Below are 20,180 nucleotides of genomic sequence, written 5' to 3'. Positions count from 1 at the left end.
CAGCCAGTGTAATGAACTTCTGGAAACCTTTCCCTTTTTATACCATTCAGTTTCTGAGAGGCAGAGACTGCCTCCTCTGACGCCTTTTCCCCCCTTCCATTATTTTTCCAGGCTCTGATCTCCCTGCTTGCTGCACCGAGGCGCTCGGCGCAGAGCCCCGCTCCCTATCCTACCTTCTCCTTCGCCTCATTGTTGTCCTGGCTGCTGTGGCTCTCGCTTGCCTTGCAGGAGCGCGGTGGCGAGCACAGTCGCACCCCCAGCACCCTCCCAGGGTCCCGAGACCATCTACTCGGAGAGGGGCAGCCGGCGGCCGCCGACTTTGGGTCACTTCGTTGTTCTTTTTCTTTTTTCCTTTTTTTTTTTTTCATTTTGCTCCACTTTTTTTTTTTTTTTTCCGCGCCCCCCACCCCCTTTCCGCGTCCCCGCAGCGTGTCCCCTTCCCTCGGGAGGACATCGCTGGGGGAGCGGGGCTGCGGCGAGGATGTGCCGGCCCCCGCGGCGGAGCCAGCAGTGAGCACCCAAGGGAAGCACCTGCCCGCAGGAGCAGGGGGGCCCCCGGGGGGGCCGCACCGCCTCGCCCCGGCGCCGACACTTCGCCCCGAGTTTAGCGATTCACGGGGGCTTCGAGCATGAGCAAGCCGGCGGGATCAACAAGTGGGTAATAACGCGGTGGAGGCTTCGAGCAGCCGTTCCGAGGCCGGCTGCAGCCTGGCCTGGGGGGCGGGAGGTGGAGGGGAGGGAGAGGAAGGGGAGGGGGGGTTGTGGCTTGGGTTTGCACCCCCCCACACCCCGCGCCCAATTGAAAAAGAAGTGTATATTTCCAACCGGAGTGGCAACGAGTATATAGGCTCGGGGTCGCCCCGATGGAGTTTGGGCCTGGGGCTCACAAAAAGCCGTTTTCCAGCTGCGTGCCCCGGCTTTCCGGGCTGGGAACCGGGGCAGAAGCCCGTGGGCAGCGAGCACCCGGGAAGGCGACTCCGCCGACGGCGGGGAGGGGGCTGGTCCCGCCGGGACGCGGCCGGTTACGTGCGGGTCTCCGGCACAGGGGTGAAGGGGGAAGGTTTGGGTTTAAAAGGCATTTCGGCGTTTAAACGTGCTGGTTTTCTCACGGGCTTTATGCAACCTTCTGCGACATAATGATTTCTTTTTAAGAGTTTGAAACTCCGGTCACTCAATTACACGGAATCGCGTAAGCAACTCAGTCGAAGGAGGATTTAAATGCAATACTTTGCACACCATTCCTAGTTACAACAAATAATCCTGCAACGAGGAAAGCAGAAACAACTTAAAAGTCACATTTTCCTTAATCCTAAATCCATGCACCTCATAACTGGGGAATTTAAAGCATGACTAACCGCTCGTACAGAATGGCTCAATTCGTATAATCCCAATGGGACTTTCGGAGTTTGTAATATGGATGGAGTCAGTAACAAAGGGGGGAAAAATACCCAATCCAATTTAATGTCTGACAAGTGATGGATCGGACAGCTATTTCCTCTGCGCTCCGGCAGGCTCCCGGGGTTGCGGAGTGGCGGCCAAGGGAGGCAAATCTCCCTCCCGCCGCGGTACCTGCCACCGGCCGCCCCCCGCCAGCCCCGCGGCCTTCTCCTCGCCGCTGCCCTCCATTATTTTGACCCGAGTCCGCCCTTTGTCCGCGGGGGCCGGGGAGCCGGGAGGAGGGCGGGGGCGCGGCGGCGGGGCCGGGGGCAGCGGGGGCCGCGGCGCGGAGGGCGCGCGTGGAGGAGGCGGCGGCGCGGAGCCCCCGGCGCTGCGGCCGAGCTGCCGCCGCTTCGGCGTCGCTGGTTTGCCCTCTTCCTCCTCGGGGGTGAGTGCGGCATCTTTTTGCCCCTGCCCCGCGAGGAAGGGAATAAAATTGTAGTCGAGGTGCTAAGGTACTGGGGTAACCGGGGAAGGCGACGGGGGCTAAAAAACCTGCGTCGGCCGGGGCTGCTTCGGCCGACTGGGTTCCCCAGGCTGCCCGGGTGGTGCGAGGCAGCCAGAGCGGGATCGGGCCCGTGGGCAGCCGCGCTGGGACCTGCCGGGGCTCCTGGCAGGTTTCTGGGTGATGAGGAAGGGGCAGGCAGCCCCGGGAGTCTTGTCCCCAAAGGGCAGCGGAGCTTCTGCCGGAGACATTTTGCGGAGGTGAAAACCCGCCAGGCTGGATCGCTCCTCCGGCCCCACGGCGCTGAGCGATCCCCCGGCCACCGCCGCCGCTTTCACTGGTGACCCCCCGACCCCTGGGGACCTCCCTAAAGGGACCCCGAGGCCCGACCCAGTCCCACCCCACGGGCACGGGAACACGCTGTGTCTCCTCAGCGCCGGGGCCCGAGCCCAGCCGGCCTCGGCAGCGCATGCAAAAGCCCGACCGGCTGTCCCAGGGCCTGGGCGATCATCCCGGGGGTCCTGAGGGGCTCCCGGGCGAGGGAGCTGCGTCTTGGCTTTTCTGCCCGCCGGTGGGCGCCCGGCGATGTCAACTGCGATGTCTGCCTGGGTGGTAACAAGACCCCATCCCGCCGTCCCCCGAGCCCAGACTAACTTCTTTCAACAGCCTCTGATGGTAATTACAGTAATCGGGGCTGCCATATATCCTTTAAGCAATTATGACACACAAAAAAAGCCCCCAAGGACCCCCTGTCGTGGGATGTTCAAAACGGTTTCCCTGCTGAACAGAAATCCCATTTTCTTAGCGCTAAAACTTCTGAGACGAAGCGGTACCTCGGGGAACCGGAGCGCTTTTAAACAGAGTTAATCAGTTATCGCATGACCCCGTGTCAAGCTTACATTTTTCCCTTCCCACCCCCCGCCCTGCCTCTTACCCGTCTATTTATTTCATATTTTGCCCAGCAAGAAAGTTTTCTCATAACAGCCCCCGCGGGGCAGGGCTGGGGGCTCCCAGGGGCGGAGGGGGTGGGCAGAGCGCGGCCGGGACGGGGCGGCCCCGCAAAGGCGGGATGCGGGGGGCTCCGGCCGCTGCCTCCGCCGTGCCCCCCACCCCGTCCCCCGCCTCGCCAGGGACACGGAGCTCAGCAGACCGGCCACGCTGCTCGGGCCGCTGGAAACGTGCTTGTGTGGGTTTGGTGAGGTGCTCCAGGTGCTCGCCATCCACGGCAGGAATACGGGGACGTGTAAGGAGTACATGGGCCGTGTGTTTATATGCATGGTGTGGATATGTACTACATAGTGCATAGGATTTTTTTTTCCCAAAGCGGCTCCCAAACTTAAAATCTATGTGGGGAAAACTAACACAAGTTTTTTCCGTCTCCACTGGCCGACTTAAGCGCCGGCAGAGGAGCCGGCCGCCCCACACCGCAGGCCGGCCGGGCAAGCGGGGACCCCGTGGCTGCCCGGTGCCCCGGGCGGGTGGCGGTGACACGGTGGGCCCGGGTGTGCGGGACCGGGTGTTCCCGGGGCCGGAGCCGCGGGAAGGGGAGCGGCGCTGGGACGGGGTGCGCGGGGGCAGCGCGGCAGAGCCTCGCTCGGCACCGGGATGCACCACCGCCGCACGTACCGCTTCAGTGTGTCTGCCCCCACCCCCAGCCTGCCCCTCCTCCTCCTCCTCCTTTGTGTGCGTGCGTGTGGATCCTCTCTCTCCCCGTGGATGCTAAGGACTGGAGAGGGAAGTCGGGCGCTTTCCCCCGTTTGCATTGTGCGATATCCGAATTCCCATGCTACACTTTTTGACGGGTCACTGGTGCCCCAATAGGCAGGTGGCAAGGAGGGCTTGTAATTACACACTCCCAGAAACCGTGCCTTGGCCTCAGCCCTCCTCACGGGCGCCTACCTGCAGCTCCAAAGCCGCAGTTTACTCGCAGGCAGTGCTGTGCGGGGGGGCATCCTTCAGCTGCGCTCCTTATTAATTGCGCAAAACTTTTCTATTCTTTAACCTCTCTCCCCCCCCTCCCACCTTCCCTCCCTCCGCCACCCCTCCCTCTCGCAGTCCCTAACCTAATCCCCGTCCCTCTCGCCGTGTTGTGTATAGCAGCTGTCGGGTTTCATTTAGGGGAGAAGCTGGCAGCTTGTGCTCATTGGAGGCAGTCAAACGAGTTTCAATGGGCAAAATCATTAAGTTAACACTTTATCTAATGTCCCTATTGTCTGCCAGCAGGCATTGTCTTAGAACCTTAGCGCAGACATGTCTGAAAGTATCTCGGACTCCTAAATTCTCTAGGGAGCGAGAGGAGCCCCTGCGGCCTGTTTCCATTGCCCCCTCCCGCCCCCCAGCACTGCTCCGCACGCTGCCGCTTTTCCCTCTCCATCTTCACCCACCCGTAGCCAGGGTTGTCCCTGAACTACTGCCAAATAAATATAGCGGCCCCGAGAGCCCTCCATTAGAGTTTGGAGACCGAGGTTTGGTGAGAGGGACTGAATTTATAATTTAAGGTCTGGTAAGAGGGGAGAAGGCTGTTTGAGGCAGAGGGAAAGAGAAGAGAAGAGAAGAGAAGAGAAGAGAAGAGAAGAGAAGAGAAGAGAAGAGAAGAGAAGAGAAGAGAAGAGAAGAGAAGAGAAGAGAAGAGAAGAGAAGAGAAGAGAAGAGAAGAGAAGAGAAGAGAAGAGAAGAGAAGAGAAGAGAAGAGAAGGGAAATGAAAAGAAAACAAAAATATTAAAGAAAAAAGAAAAAGTAAACAAGGAAAAGGAAGAGAATAAGAAAAAGAAAACAAGGGAAAGGAAAATTAAATTTAAAAAAAGAAAAAATAGAAGGAAAAAGAAAAAGTAAACAAGGAAAAGGAAGAGAATAAGAAAAAGAAAACAAGGGAAAGGAAAATGAAATAAAAAGAAAAGAAAAAATTAAAGAAAAAAGAAAAAGAAAAAGGAAAAGAAAAAGAAAAAGAAAAAGAAAAAGAAAAAGAAAAAGAAAAAGAAAAAGAAAAAGAAACAGCAGAAGTGAGAAGAAAAAAAAAAAAAAAAAAGAAGAAAAGGCAGAAGCCGAGCGGGGTTTTGGCGGGTTTCTTAAACGGGGCTGCAATCGTCTCTGTACGAGTTTTACACCTCCCTGAGAGTATTTGCAGTTCTAGTGGAAGCCGGAGCGAAAGCAGCGCCCGGCGGAGCGGGGGCTGCGGCGAGGCGGAGCGGAGCGGAACGGGGGGACACTGCCCGCCCGCCAGGCTCACAGGTCCGCTGGCTCCTCCGCGCACAAAACAGAGGCGGAAAGTTTTGCTGCAGGTTTTGGGGTGAAGAAAATGGCACGCCTTCCCTGCCGTGAAAATCAGCCCCCTTTCGCCAGGGTTGCTAGCGGGGACAGGAGGTTGCTTGGCTTCCCGATCATTTTATTTTGTTTTGGTTTTGTTTATTTTGTGCATCGGTCTCCTGACTGCTCTCCTGCCCAGGGAAAGTGCCGTCCTGTTTGCCGAGTGCCAGAAAGCCAGGGAAACACACACCCCCTTCACCAAACCCCCCGAGTTCCCTCCCCTCCCCCTCATCCTCACTTCTCGCAGGCAAGACTGCTGCTCCCGCTGCTGTAATCTTCCCTTCCAAAATGGGTCTTGGCGATTATAGAAGATCCAAATAAACGTAGCGGGGCATGAATAATGCTCATTGTAGAAAACTGACACTTGCTCAAGGAAAAGAAAGTTGGCTATAAAATCACTTCATTATTTGCTTGTACTGCGGCTCTGGGGCTAATCCCTCCGGAGGTCAGATTGCTGAGAGCTCTCTCTCTCCCTCTTTCCCTTCTCTGCTTTCAGGTCGCATTTTAGACATCCCTTGCAAAGTGTGTGGGGACCGCAGCTCCGGAAAGCACTATGGGGTTTACGCCTGCGATGGGTGCTCGGGATTTTTCAAGAGGAGCATCAGGAGGAATAGGACCTATGTTTGCAAATCAGGAAATCAGGTACCAGCAGCAGCCTAGCCCCCTCACCGCCTGCACCCCCTACCCTGCATTTCCCCAGGGGCTCGCACTGCCCCTGCCCCACCAACAGAGAGACTCCCGCAACAAGAGATGCAGCAGCCGCGCAGCCTCACCCTCCCTTGCCGGGTCCCGGGCCGAGGCCGGGCGCTGGGTGCCCCTGCCCGCCTCCCCCTGCACGTCCCTCCGCCCCAGCCCACCGGAGAGGATGGGGGAGATGCTCAGGGAGAAAGAGGGATGCGGGCAGGGGGAAGGCAGAGCCAGCACATCGCCTGGGTACGGGAGGACAGAGAGGGGCGGCCTCCCGGTGAGCCTCAGCACAGCTGAGGAGGCGATGCCAGGCGATGGACAAACACGGGTTTACACGCCGCCCGGTGTCGTGCCCGCGCCCAGGCGGAGGCAGCCCCGCTTTTCCCCTTCTGCTCCGGCCGCTCTCCTTCCCACTCCGGGAGCGTCCCCGCGGGGATGTGAGGCTGGGATCGCGGAGGGATGCGCGGTGCAGCGGAAGCCCCGAGGGGGCGGTGCCGCCGTCGCTGTCTCGGGTGCTGAAGGAGGCCCGGCCCGCCCCGCCCGGCCCGCCCTGTCCCGAGGCCGAGCACCTGGCCCGGCCTGGCCCGGCCCGGCACGGCCCGGCACGGCGCACGCAGGGCCGGCCCCTCCGCGCCTCCCGGGCCCGGCGGGGTGGGCGCTGCTGCCCCCGGCCCGACGGCTGGCTGTGTTGCAGGGAGGCTGCCCGGTGGACAAGACGCACAGGAACCAGTGCCGAGCCTGCCGGCTGAAGAAGTGCTTGGAGGTCAACATGAACAAAGATGGTACCTGCTCCCCCTCTCCCGGGGCTGGGGTGGCGGGGCAGCCGGAGGGAGCTGCTCGGAACTGAGGAGCGCTGTGTCACTCCGGTGTCTCCTTGGCCCGGCCCCGAATGACCCTCCCATCCTACGGCACCCTCGGACACTTCTCCCCAGGCACCCCTCGGGCGGGGGGCACAGGGCCGGCCTCAGAAAATTGCACGGAGGGAGGGAGGGAGGGAAGGCCGGTCGAGCAGCGCGGGGCACCCAGTGGTGACTGTCTCGCCCCTCTTTGGTGCCCACAGCGGTGCAGCACGAGCGGGGCCCCCGGACGTCGACGATTCGGAAGCAGGTGGCTCTCTACTTCCGCGGGCACAAGGAGGAGAGCGGCGGAGCCCCGCACTTCCCCGCCGCCGCCCTGCCGCCACCCGCCTTCTTCACCGCCGTCTCCCAGCTGGAGCCCCATGGCCTGGAGCTGGCCGCTGTCACCGGCACCCCGGAGAGACAGGCTCTGGTGGGCCTGGCACAGCCCACCCCAAAGGTCAGCCCCTGCCCTGGCCCCCCGCGGGCTGCAAACCTTGCTGCTGAGGTGCCTGCAACCTGTCGGCTTCTTCCTGCCTCTGGGGTAGACATGGCAAACGGCAAGGCTTGAGGCTTTGTGGGTTTTGGTGGGGACTTTTGTTACACCCCTAAAGGCTGTGAGGAGATGAGATGCAATCCCTCTGGAGAAGCGGTATGCAGCAGGAGCAGCTGATAACCTGCTCCATACAAACCCTGTCTCATGCATTCTTATACCTTCATGAATGCAGAAATGCTTTTCCTGCCTGGAGCCCATCCACAAGTCAGTTTTAGACCTTGTTTCACAAGGAATGCAATCCCTGTGAATGAGTTTTCTTCAGAGAAATGCCAGTCTCCATGGTGGTGTAGTTCAGAAAGTACTTTGTGTACTGACCAAAGCCTGCAGCTTGTCCCCACAGACACAAAACTCAAACTTGGCTAAGCTGGCTCTCTGCACTTCTTGGTTGTGACATTTCCTGAGCAGCCCAGTGGAAGCACTGCTGTGGCCTCAACTGCAGAGGAATTAGCTGAAAGGTGATGTTTTTCATTAGCCCATTTGCAATGGCATTTTGTGTCTTCACAGCATCTAGAAAATCACAGAAGAAACTGCTTAAATAGTTCTGCATTTTCAGAGCTTGGCAGAACCCATCATAAACGTGGTCACAACATATAGTTTTACGTAGTAACTTTAAAAAATGCTGAATCAGAATTTATTTGGCAAGAAAATGTAGCACACACTTGAAAACATAACTCCATTCAAACCCTACACAGCCTCTGAATAGTTATGCTTGGCTCTGTGCATCTACTTACAACCTGTTGCAGTCAGGGAGCAAGATGAAGGTTTAGGCTAAATGAATATTTACTGCTTTGCTGAGCAGGGCTGGAATGCTAAATCAGCTTCTGAAGCAAGGTTACAAACTACATGTTGTTAATTGAATTCTTATTCTTCTAACTCTCCTATCAGAGGTGTTCTATTTGAGTAACAGAGTAAAGCATGACACATAATTTTGGTACACTTTTTCCCTTCTGATGCAATAATTTCATTCTCCTTTCAAACTCCTGCTCTGAACAGTTTCTTTAGTACAGCTCATCCACATGGATAAGCAGCAAGGAGCAGTTTGAAGTGAGCCCACTGCAAGCAATGCCCTCTGCTTGCAGAACACAAGAGTGCACTCTCAACACTCTGTGTTGGGCATGAGCAGGAGCACTGGATGTAGGGGAGAGGAAGACCAGGCTGCCTTGGTGGCACTGTATGAAATGGCTTTATTTTCTCTTTGACATTAGTACCCACATGAAGTCAACGGCACCCCGATGTATCTGTACGAAGTGGCCACTGAATCCGTCTGCGAGTCAGCAGCCAGACTTCTGTTCATGAGCATCAAGTGGGCCAAAAGTGTCCCAGCCTTCTCCACCTTGTCCTTACAAGACCAGGTAAGGCAGTGGCAGTGGGAGTGGCAACGGCATGGCCTGCCTATTAAAGAAGGCTCAGACTTCACATTGGGTCCTGGACTTCCAGCCCTAGACTTTGAAATCCGTAATGGAGTTCAGTGGCTCTGAAGTTCAGTGCAGTGTTTCAGTCTGTCCCTGAAAACCAGGCAGTGATTTAGAAACTTCCTTCCTCCAACTTTTTTCTCATGAAGCAAGTGAAAAATCAAGAAAATCCAGGAAAAAGGAATCTAACATAAAACTAATATTATGGAAGGACAAGTGCTAGAGGAGAAATCATCATGCTGCAGACCAAACTTAGTATGCCCAAACTGCTTTTCTACTTGTAGGACAACTTTTCCTTCCATAAAATGGGAAATAGCATCTTACTTTGCTATTTAGGGATGATAAATGCTTAGTTAAGTTTATGGTCTCAGGATATGACTGAGGTTGTTTCTGAAGACCAATTCTCCTCCTCCTCCACCAGTTCCTCCTCTTCCTCCTCCCCCTCCTCTCCTCGTCCTCCTTCTCCTCCTCCTCTTCTTCTCCTCTCCTCTCAACTGTTTACACAGACAACATTTTTTCCTTATTCACCTTGGCTTACAATTACATCAATATGGTGGAAGCAGTATTTGGCCAGCCTCCAATATTTTTTACCATTAATTAAAATCTTCCCTAATATGTTTTGTTTTCCTCTATGATAATTTCCCTTTGCCTCAAGTAAATCATAGGTGAACCATAAAAGATGAAACAATTTCTTAATGACTTGATTCTTGATGAGGACTCAGTGTGCTTTGTATAATGCACCAATTTTTAAAAAAGTAATCAGATAATTGTAAAATGGAAGGGTGGAAATCTACACAAAGCTCCAATCATAAAAGACATCTATTACTTTGATATGATTGAGCTAATTTACCAAAATGGTAACTAGAAAAACTGTGCCATAGATGTTACATAGCAGTCATCAGAGGAACTAGTTCCTCTCCCCAGAAGCACAGTACAAGTGTTGCAGTTGATATGCAAATATGTATTTTGAGCTACAAGAAAAGAGCTTCCTAGAAAACCAATAATGTTTTCAATCTAAAGGTAAATAATAGTCACAATGTGTTATAAAGCTAAGGTATATAAAAATGCTCATTTTCTAGCACCAAACTCACGTCTTGAAATCCTTGTTGTGAAATTAGTCAAAGAGGAATGCTGCTGAGCTCTACCTGCTGTCCTGCTATGCAGTGAGGATGAGGGGAGAGATGAGATAGGGCCTGGAAGGTCACACATGCCAGTAGGAAGACAAGAATCCCAGAGTGGCATCCTGCTGCTCTCTAATTGTGTCTTCTGCTGCCACTAATCCTGTGGAGCACTGGGTCTGTCACAGTGAGCAACCAAAGAAACAGGCTCAAGTGTCAGGGACAAGAAGCAGGTGAGCTGCTCCAGCAGCAGCCCCAGCACACAGGAGCAGACTGGGTCCATCTCTGGACCAGTGATGTCCACAGGAGGCTCCCTAGGCAAAGGGTTTATCTGACATAACAGGGAGGCACTTCCCACACTATCATCTCTGTTCGTGTGCAGAGGAGGAGGCAGCAGGATCTGCAAGCAGGGGAGATCTCCCTGGTGTGTGACCAAGCACAGCCTGCTTACCTACCATAGGCACCACAGTGCTCCCATTAAATAACCCACTGCCTCTTTCACTTTCATAGCAGGGACTAATCTTAGTGAGGAACATATTAAAAACCCAGCCTTTGCTCAACATCACTCTCACTTGCTGTAGCTCATTGCAAGTCAGCTTCCTCAAAACTCAGAGCTGCTCAGCTCAAAAGCTTTGATTTGGGCCTCTTCCTGCATGATTCCCCTGTCATACTTAAGAGAGCTGGAGAAGAAATAATTCTGATTTTAATCACCTTATTTCATGAATAATCATACAGTTGATTTTTTTATAACATTACTATCGCTTTATTTAATTTGACAATGGCCCAGCTGTAAATGTCTGCATTTCTCTTTTGGTATCCCTGACATCTGGCTGCGGAGAAACTAAAATATTTTCCTGAATTTTGCTTTTTTTTGTGCTCTTCTAAAAAAGGCAAGTGCACTGTAATTTCAGACCTCTGGGGCAGTTTTACCTTGGAGGCAGGGAAATAAATAGAAACCAATTTGCTGATAAAACACAAGTCTGAGCATTGCTGCGTTTTTACCTCTGGTAAGACAGAGGCTGTGTCCCTTCCCTAGAATCATACAGATAAGTCCATTTTGAACTGGAAACCACACAACAAAGAATGCCATGCTTCTAGTGCTGCTGGCTTGCACACCTGCCCACGTTACCTGTAAGACAGGTTGGCCCAATGCAGGTCCCCAGCAAAAGGTCACAGCAAGGATGGGGTTGATTAAGAAGCAAAACCAGTTGTTCAGAAAGCCTGGTATTTGTTATTTCTTTGAAGAAAGAGGGCTGAGTATGACTTCAGCATGAATTATTTTAATTGGTGGTTTTACAGACTTATGCATAGGCATGAAGAAAGCTTTTGCTGTTGGAATAGTCTCTTATTTCTAAAGTCTTCTGACTTTAAAGGCTTAGTGGGAAAAAAAATATGAAATTGATATCTTCGAGGAACCACCATTCATTGCCATTGTATCTGCATGAATGGATGACAAAAAAAGAGCAAATGAAAGCAAATGACAAAAGCAAATGAAAGGCTGGCAAATCATTTTCTATGTCATACAGACACCTGCACATCCATCAGGTGGGATTATCCAGAGGAGCGACTGGGTTTGCAGGCTGCAGTGGTTAGGAAACTTTAGAGCAGGTTCATCTGCTCTCAGAAGAACGATGAGATGGGCACCACACTCCAGACACAGCACTCCCTCCCCGTCTCCATTTCAGGCAATAATCTGGGCAGTTTTTGGTACTGTGAAATCCAATGTAAGTGTTTCAAACAGCAACTGTATGCAGAGACACGAGTACCTTCCTGTCACAATTCCCTTAAGTTATGGAGAAGTTCCACAAAGCACACAGGGCAAAAAGGCATGAAATGGACATAACCCTGCAGTGACAAGTTGAGAATTCAGATTGGAACAGGATGGTTTAAAACTTGTAATCATGGAATCACAGGAGGCATCAGGTTGGAAGGGATCACACCTGATCTAACCTCCCTGCCTCAAGCAGGGTCATCACAGAGCACATGGCACAGGACTGTGTCCAGGCAGTTCTTAAATATCTCCACTGAGAGAGACTCTACAACCACTTTGGGTAACATGTTCCAGTGCTTGGTGCACAGTAAAGAAGTTTTTCCTCATATTCAGGTAGAATTTCCTGTGCAGTTTCTGTCCATTGCCTGGTGTACTAGTGGCTGGCAACAAGTAACACTGTCCTGAATAGCAGTATTGTTAAGAGTTTGCACATAGATGAAGGATTTGCTTTTATTGATGCTTTCTGTATCACCCACTACTTTCACATACCTGATTCCAAGGATATCATCATTCATTTGGTACAGCATCTTTTTTTACTTTGCTCTTCTTTATAGACTCTTTACATACTTCAAATAGCCTCCTTCCTCTTTTCCTAAGAAGCTAAGCTGCTGGTAGTTTCAGGGACCATAGAAACATCAATGACTGCAGGTTTTGGGGTTCTGGTTTGGTGGCTTCATTTTTTTTTGGGCAATCTGCTTTCACTGCATGGAGCTGCTAGAAGGTATCTTCTGAGCCCACTACAGTTCTCACCCCTTCAAATCTCTCCCACCCTATTTTGTGACACAAGGTCTCAGCAACATGTACACACCACCACGTGCCCTTTGGCCATGCACTTCAGCTGAACCAGAGGTCCTCCAATCCTCTCTTAAGAGTTGGTCTAAACTAACAATCTAACAACCCATAGATGCCCTCAAGACTAAATATGTCTGTTCTGGCTTTGCTAGTCTGCATTTCCAGAAGTCTTGTCTCCTCTTCAGATGCACCACTGCCTCTTCAGGGAAATCACAAGCATTGCCTCAGGGAAAACAGAGAAAAACACATCCTCCATACAGACATGCAATGTGCAAAAACTGCAGAGAACTAGCAATGCTGTCAGCATAGGTGCCTGGATATTCACATCTCTGAAAGGAAACAGCTTTTAGTGCCTGGAATTTCTGAGTGATTTTAAGCAAAAAAACCCAGAAAAACAAGTGACACTGATGTTCGTGTGTTCAGATGCTGTGCTTGACATATATAGAGAGTGGCTTAGTAAGGAAGGGTAAGATGGATGTGTGCTCTAAAGCACTGCTCCCTACACTGATCCAGGATGTTATCCAGGCTTTTTTTCACAAAATCCTGCCTTCTGGAGGGAAAGGAGTGTAATCCCCAGAGATCAAGAGGAAAGACCTGTCCTAGAACAGCTGTATAAGTGCTGAGGGGGAGGAGAAGAGAACACATACCATGCTGAGAAAGCAGGTGTGTTCATGTTGTGAGCAAATGCTCTGGGAAAAGAATTCTCTCTTTCTTTCTCTTCCCTTTTGGTCCACAACATGGTGCCCAGTGAGCCAACCCTCAGTGTTTTTCTACAATGCATAGACTTTTTTCTAGACACCTTCTCAAAAGGCTAAGAGAAGAGCTAATGAATGCTGTGGGGGAAATACCATGACAGGCATTTAAAGTAGTTTTTAAAATAACAGAAATTTACATATTTAAATTGTTTATAAATCTATAAATTATACACTATGTTATATTGTACATCTATTGTATGACAGCTGATGCTTTTGGAAGATGCTTGGAGAGAACTGTTTGTTCTAGGAATAGCACAATGGGCCATTCCAGTTGATGCTAACACTCTACTGGCTGTATCTGGTAAGAATTGCACAATTTAATGACTTTGTTACAAAAATTACCATAAAAATACATTACTGAAAAAAGAACAACATGTAAAGAATAACAAATTCCTACTGAACAATAGAGCATACCTGTCATTTATAAATCTATATTTAAATGCAAATAATGTTGTTTTGTTGTATTCATGACTGCTTGCATTGTCATTTAAATGCAAATTACTGTGTTTGTTATCATCCAAGAGAAGATTTTATATTAACTTTCATACAATATAGTCAGTTTACATGGAACCAGATAGACAAGTGTGACAATAGAGAGGACATTGATACAGAGGATTTTGTCAGAAATCAATATGAAATAAAGCAAATGCCTTTAATATTATTTATTTCATCTGTTTCTGTTTCAGGCATGAACGGTGACAATACAGATTCTCAGAAGCTGAATAAAATTATTTCAGAAATACAGGCCTTACAGGAGGTTGTGGCTAGATTTAGACAACTTCGGCTAGATGCTACTGAATTTGCCTGTCTCAAATGCATTGTCACTTTTAAAGCTGGTAAGCAGAAAGGATCTCTCACTTGTCTGGTCTGATAACTATGAGGTTGCTGCTTTAAAGTGATGTTTTAAACCAGGCATAGCTTTGAATCACCCAGTAGGTTTCCCTGTATTGAATTCCAATAGTCATTGCTGCATTTTGAAAGGGCTGACAGTGGAGTGCTGGGGAACTAATGGGAACATTTAATTTCCATTGATAGCACTAGCTGAACTGTTTTGATCCACCCAAGAGTCAAGCTGAACTAGTAACTGATCTGCTTTCCAGTGCCCACACACAGTGGTTCTGAACTGAGGAGTTTCCGAAATGCTGCTGCCATAGCAGCCCTTCAAGACGAAGCCCAGCTCACCCTGAACAGCTACATTCACACCAGGTCAGTGGTGTCTTCTGCCAGTGCTTCTGGCAGGTGGAGGGGTGAAATCCTGCTCTCCTTGCACACAAGGTGGCATTTGCACTGACTGAAATGGGGACTAGGCTGCTACGGAGAGTATACATTGGCTGCCAGCCTGCTGGGATTTCTGAAATAGAACCATAGAAAATGTTGGAAAGGATCCTTAAAATTATTCAGTTCAACCATTAACACTGCCAAGTCCACCATAAATCATGTTCCCAAGGGCCACATGTACACATTTTAAATACATTCAGGGATGATAACTCCACCACTTCCCTGTGCAGCCTGTTCCAATGCTTGACAACCTTTTTGGGAAAGAAATTTTTCCTAATATCCAAACTAAACCTCCATTGGTGCAACTTGAGGCCATTTTCTCTTGTCCTATTGTTTGTGACTGGGAGCAGGGACCAAAACCCACATCACTACAATTTCCTTTCAGGTAGAGAGTGATAAAGCCTCCCCTCAGCCTCCTTTTCTTCAGACTAAACAACTGCAACTCCCTTAGCTGTTGCTCTAGACCCTTAACCAGGACTTGTGCTCTAGACCCTTAACCACCTTTGTTGCTCCCCTTCAAGTGTGCTCCAGCACATGGGTGTTTTTAAACAAACAGAAAGGTGTTAAAAGGAGAGCTCTTCCTCTGGGAAGTGATAATGGCTGTGCAACACTTTGCAGTTCAGAGGGCTAAATTTCATCTATGTTTTATTCAATCAAATACCACTAAAAGTGATGCTCAAAACATTGCATCTCAGTTGGCATGAGTGCCTTTCATACATGATCTCCAGTTCCCATATAAGCTCCTCCATTTTGCAGACACAGAAATCAGGACACAAGGAGCTTAAGTGGCTCTTCCAAGATGTCACCTGGAGTTTGTGGTCAGGTTCAAATGAAAACCCCAGAATTTGTGAATCCCATTATGGTGCTGCAGCAAAGTCCTTTAGTTGCAGTGGATGTCCATGAGACTAAAACAGTTAGAGATGGAGCAGTGGAAGAGGAACTTTTATACATTTTTTCCCCTCTGAAACTTTGATTTGCTGTCATAGTAGCTCTATCAGGCAGAAGCCCTATCAGTATCAGAGATTAGATGGTAGCAGTCTCTGAAGCACTTTTATTAGTCTACAGGGAATGGCCTGCACTGGGGATGGAAGTAAAAATGCAAATTCCATCCAGTTATGGCTGCTTCAGAGCAAAAAGAGGAACTGCTGCATAGTGGTCTCTTCCTATTCTTAAGGAAGGCCTTTTCCATGAATATTGCTCCCTGGAGACCTTAAGTGAGACAGGGCCTGTTAGAGAGAGAAGCCAGGGAGGAATATATAGCCACATCTTCCCTTCCAAGGAATCAACTTTTCCACAGTATTTCTGTGCTGCCAGAAGTATTTAGATACTGTGCTACCCAGTGCATGTTGTAAACAATATCCTTTTACAAGGGAAATGTGCAGTCCACTGACAGGACTCTCACTCAGACTCCCTTTGAGAGGGCTTTCAGCCTGTGTGTTTCATCCTCAGGCTTGAATTTACCCTCCTGCCAATATCACTGCAGTATCAGCCCTTTGATCCTAGTGGAGTTGCTCTCAAGAGGATGCAAAGGAGGGCAGTCTGGGGAAGCAGCATGTTTCTCCAAACAACCTACACTTCCCTTTAGGGAGACCTCTGTAAGCAGAAGTTTGAGAATCACTGTTGTAAAGACAGCATAAGCACAGCTAAAAATGCACATCCTGTGCTGTGCTGGCTTCAAAAGCTGGGAGAAAGGACAGAAAACAACCTATACACAAACACATTACCTGGGGAAAAGCACAACTTCTTTAACAAAAACTCTACAAATGTCAATTGGTATGCAATGTATCTGCTAACCAAAAGGGGGTGATTACCATGACAATCCAGCTAGTTCTAAACTGTACTTCAAATGACAGGGCAGTTACTTCAACTCAAGCTCTTCCCTGTATTGCATTGAGAACATTGCTGTATGAGGGACACATCAGAGCAGGTCCAGTTTTTGTATTCCTACTGCTCTAGGGGAATGAACAAAGGAGCTAAACAAAACTCAGAAAGCTTGTCCCGTGCTCTGCTGACTGCCGCAGAGAGTTTTCCTTGGAGTCAACCTTGTTGCTCACACAAGTACAAAACACAGGGTTTTGGCACAGTTGTCCTGGGGTGACAATAGTATCCCACTAGATTCTGAGTCAATCTAGACCATGCAGACTGCACTTAGGTTGAGCTTGGCGTTTCCTCCAAAATTTGTCTCAAACTGGGACACATAGGTAGCATCACCTGTGCAATTTAGTAAATATTGGTCTTTTTCTATAAAACAAAGTCCTTCCTTTGAAAAAATACTTTAAAACTTCAATGAAATTCTTTTTCTCTCTGCCTCTAGGTATCCCACACAACCCTGTCGTTTTGGAAAACTTCTATTGCTTTTACCAGCTTTACGTTCAATTAGTCCATCTACAATAGAAGAAGTGTTTTTCAAAAAGACCATTGGGAATGTACCAATTACAAGACTGCTTTCAGATATGTACAAATCCAGTGACATATAAATTACCTTAAAAGAAACAATCAGGATGGACAGTTTGAGAAGAACTTTTATCTATGGAGAATAAGCCTCAACTAACAAAATCTACCGGAAGCATAAGCCTGGGAATGTTTAGTCCTTAAACTCATTGACAAAAAATACCCCAGTAGATATGATTCTGCTGCTCTGAACAGAGTGATTTAGATCATGGAGAGAATGCTTTGTTCCACAGAAAAAGTGAAAGTGGTTGGAATTTGGCTGCTATTCCTGTTACTACAGGATGGAGGCAATTCAGATGCCAGTCATAGTTAACAAAGACTCTGCTATTCTCTCATTCAACTGGCAGATCTGAGACAAAATGTGAAAGAAGGTACTTTAGCTTGTTCAGTATTTGGAACCGGGTGACCAAACTTGGCTTCTGTTGTAACACAAGATGTGGTGGCCTTCAGAATTGTTTTAAAAGTAGCCTATGTTGGGAAAATGTTTTTAATACGATAGGCAACATTTGAGACCAAGTTACCAAAACATTGCTTCTGCTATAATGCATCATGAAGTGGCCTTCAGAACTGATTAAAAGGTAGCTTATGACGGCAGCTCCATTCTTCCTACAAAGTGAACTGGTGATCTTCGATGCAGATGTCACCACAATTTGTTCGGTTAACATCTCAAAGACAGAAGAGCTTTATACATTTCCTTCCCGACCTTCCCTCCTTCTTCCACACACAGACATACATTCAAACACACATATCCACACACCCACACACACACCCCCACCCACACCTGAAAAGAGACAACACAAGAAAGGAAGACTAAAACAGCAAAACCAAATACAATGGAGATGACCGCTTCAGTGATCTGCTGGCTGTCCCGTTGGCACAGTGCTGAAACCAAAGGCAACGGTGGCCAAACTCTTTGTCAATGAGATGTGCAGAGAAATGAAATGACTATAAAAAAATCAATGGAAGGAATTTTATTTCAAAGAAATAAAGGTTGTTGACTGATACAATGCTAACAATTTCCAAAAGTCTCCAATGCCTTTTTAGAAAACTCCAGGTTCTAATTTTGAAGCCTTGTTCGCCTACACCCTCTCACACACAAAAATGTTATAAGCTGCTTATTTGATGTACGAATAATGTAGAAAGAAAAAACATTTAAAGATAGCTGCTGTACTTTTCAAAATTTGATTTGTTATTAGGAACTAGCACTGAGAAAGATCAGCACTTGAACTATCATAGAATGAGTAAAACTTTTCCTGTACAAAGTGGATTAACCGATTTGTGAAGTTAAAAAGTTGTACTCATTGTATTTACAAAGAATAAAAATATATTGAATTTAAATTAATTTCCACTATTCTTTTAACCGTTGTCCTTAATCAGCTTCTTTCACTGTCCCCTACTTACCAGGGAATAGAAGTATTCTTTACTAAAATGGATTGCCCTAGATTCTGTGGAGTTTCCATCATCAGAGGTTTTTAAAAACAGATTAGACAAACATTAAAGGAGTAGCTTAGGTGATCCTGCCTTGTGAGATCCTACATGGAGCTATTTTCTCTAATCCAAATAAATACCAGCTGCCAAATAAATACCACCTTCTTTCTCAAGAAGGTGACAGGTAGCTTTTTCTAGGATACAACACTAAGTGCATCAGAGGCCTAGTATGTGCCTTCTGTTGAATGTTATTACAATTTTTAGTACCAGTGAACTGTGCAGCTAACAAAAGGTGATAAGTACAAAAGCGCCACTTCAGTTAAAGACTGAGGTTTTATTAAGGTGTCTAACTGCATAATCACACCAAAAAAAGAGGGAAACAACTCCTAATCAACACAACAACTTGGCAATTGTAGGAGGGAAATGCATTGTTCATATGGCAGTGAGTAACTGAAGAACTATGCATGCTAAAATGGCAGGTAGAAATATACAGTGTGTATTGATGGCTCACTGGTTTGCAGTGTCAAGGAATACAGGTCACAAGTGAAATCCTAGCTCTGCTGACTTCCAAGCTCAAAAATCTCACATGTTTCAGAGGTCACAGTTTTAACCCCAGCTCTCTTCCATTTGCAGTCTGCTGGGTCTCACATTCTATCTTTTCCAAGACAGACAGTCCATAAATACACAAGATGAGTCACAGGCTGAGGGACCTCAAAGTATCTTCTATACAAACTAGCTTGGAGCACTTAAAAATGCACTTACCATAGGGCAGAGCGCATTCTTAGAAAGAAACTAACAAACTGTTTATAATTCATTCTTCCTGCATCTGTAATAATCTCCAACTATCTTCTGCTGTCTACACTGAAAAGAATCTAGTAGGGTAGAAAAATCAATTGCAGTTCTCCAACTCTGTGGCAATTTAGTCTATGAGCTAGAGAAGTAAAACCCAGTGCTGCACAGAATCCATCACAGAACATTCATTTCAGCAAGATTCATGCTGCTGTCCCAGAGCAGCAATAAGCATGAACTACATCCACCCTGCTAGGCAACCAGGCAATCACACCCTGCAGTTTGCTGCAGTCCCTTGTTGCCCAGGCCAGAGGACAAAACAGAGAGTACTGGCAAAGCAGGCAGGGCGATGGGACCACACCCATATCTCATCCTCTCACCTGCAAGACCTGGCCCAGCTGCAGAGCAGATTCACAAGCTGGGACAAGGCCCAGATCCCTATGGTTTAGGCACAGCTTATCTCAGACTGTGTCTTGCTCCCACTGCTGCACATTGCACTGAAGCACAACCAGTTACACCACACTAGGATTAGGGTCTCTAGCTAGCCTTGAAGGACTTAAGGCTAGCTGAGATCCCAGAGTGCTATGCAAATACCCTGTCATTCTAAGAGACTAATGCTCCAAAGTCCTCACTTTGGAAATAGGAATACTTTGACATCAAGCACGCAGCTTTTCCCTCTTCAGCTTAAATATTTTAGTTTTTCTTCCATGGCAAATGATAGAGATTGTGTCATCATCTTTCAGGTTTAAGATGTGGCATTTACTTTGATTTCTGAAAGAAGCTTCTCAGAAAATAACATTTGAGAGAAGAAAAATAACTTACTCTGTATCTAAACCTACATAATGAAACTTCAATATATTTAATCCTTCTTTCCCTCTTTACAAGAATAACTCAACTTTTAGGGGTGATTCAACAAGGAGAGAGAAATTCGGAAATTATTTACATTATCAAGAACATCTAGAAAAGCGACAGCCCTGGGCTGCAAATGGACTGTTGGCTTTGGTCTTTGGTTTCATGAATAGAACAGTTAGAGAGAATCAGCACAGTCTCAGTTAAGTATGAGGTTTCCACCTAAATTTAAATTATGCAGAGCAATTTTTCAAACATCTATCTATTCAGTG

The 20,180-nt window shown here is 48.3% G+C and overlaps 1 protein-coding gene across 1 annotated transcript; it reads left to right on the top strand.

The window, feature by feature from the left end:
• Positions 1-408: 408 nt before the first annotated feature.
• Positions 409-18,180, top strand: NR2E1 (nuclear receptor subfamily 2 group E member 1). Its single transcript, XM_066547134.1, has 9 exons — positions 409-654; positions 5,683-5,828; positions 6,568-6,655; positions 6,934-7,169; positions 8,471-8,617; positions 13,318-13,414; positions 13,800-13,949; positions 14,214-14,319; positions 16,706-18,180. Exons 1-9 carry the CDS (start codon positions 630-632, stop codon positions 16,866-16,868), a joined length of 1,158 nt encoding a protein of 385 aa, XP_066403231.1. The 5' UTR covers positions 409-629; the 3' UTR covers positions 16,869-18,180.
• Positions 18,181-20,180: the final 2,000 nt, after the last annotated feature.

Source organism: Molothrus aeneus, chromosome 3 (assembly GCF_037042795.1).
Source record: "Molothrus aeneus isolate 106 chromosome 3, BPBGC_Maene_1.0, whole genome shotgun sequence".
In the NCBI taxonomy this organism is placed as follows: domain Eukaryota; kingdom Metazoa; phylum Chordata; class Aves; order Passeriformes; family Icteridae; genus Molothrus; species Molothrus aeneus.
This window is presented reverse-complemented; position numbering and strand designations above follow the sequence as displayed.

Bases quoted from the DNA above. Each gene is read 5' to 3' on its own strand.
- NR2E1 (XM_066547134.1), top strand. From the start codon at position 630: ATGAGCAAGCCGGCGGGATCAACAA. The intron at 6,656-6,933 runs GTACCTGCTCCC...TGGTGCCCACAG, and splicing joins GGTCAACATGAACAAAGATG to CGGTGCAGCACGAGCGGGGC. The intron at 13,950-14,213 runs GTAAGCAGAAAG...TCTGCTTTCCAG, and splicing joins CATTGTCACTTTTAAAGCTG to TGCCCACACACAGTGGTTCT.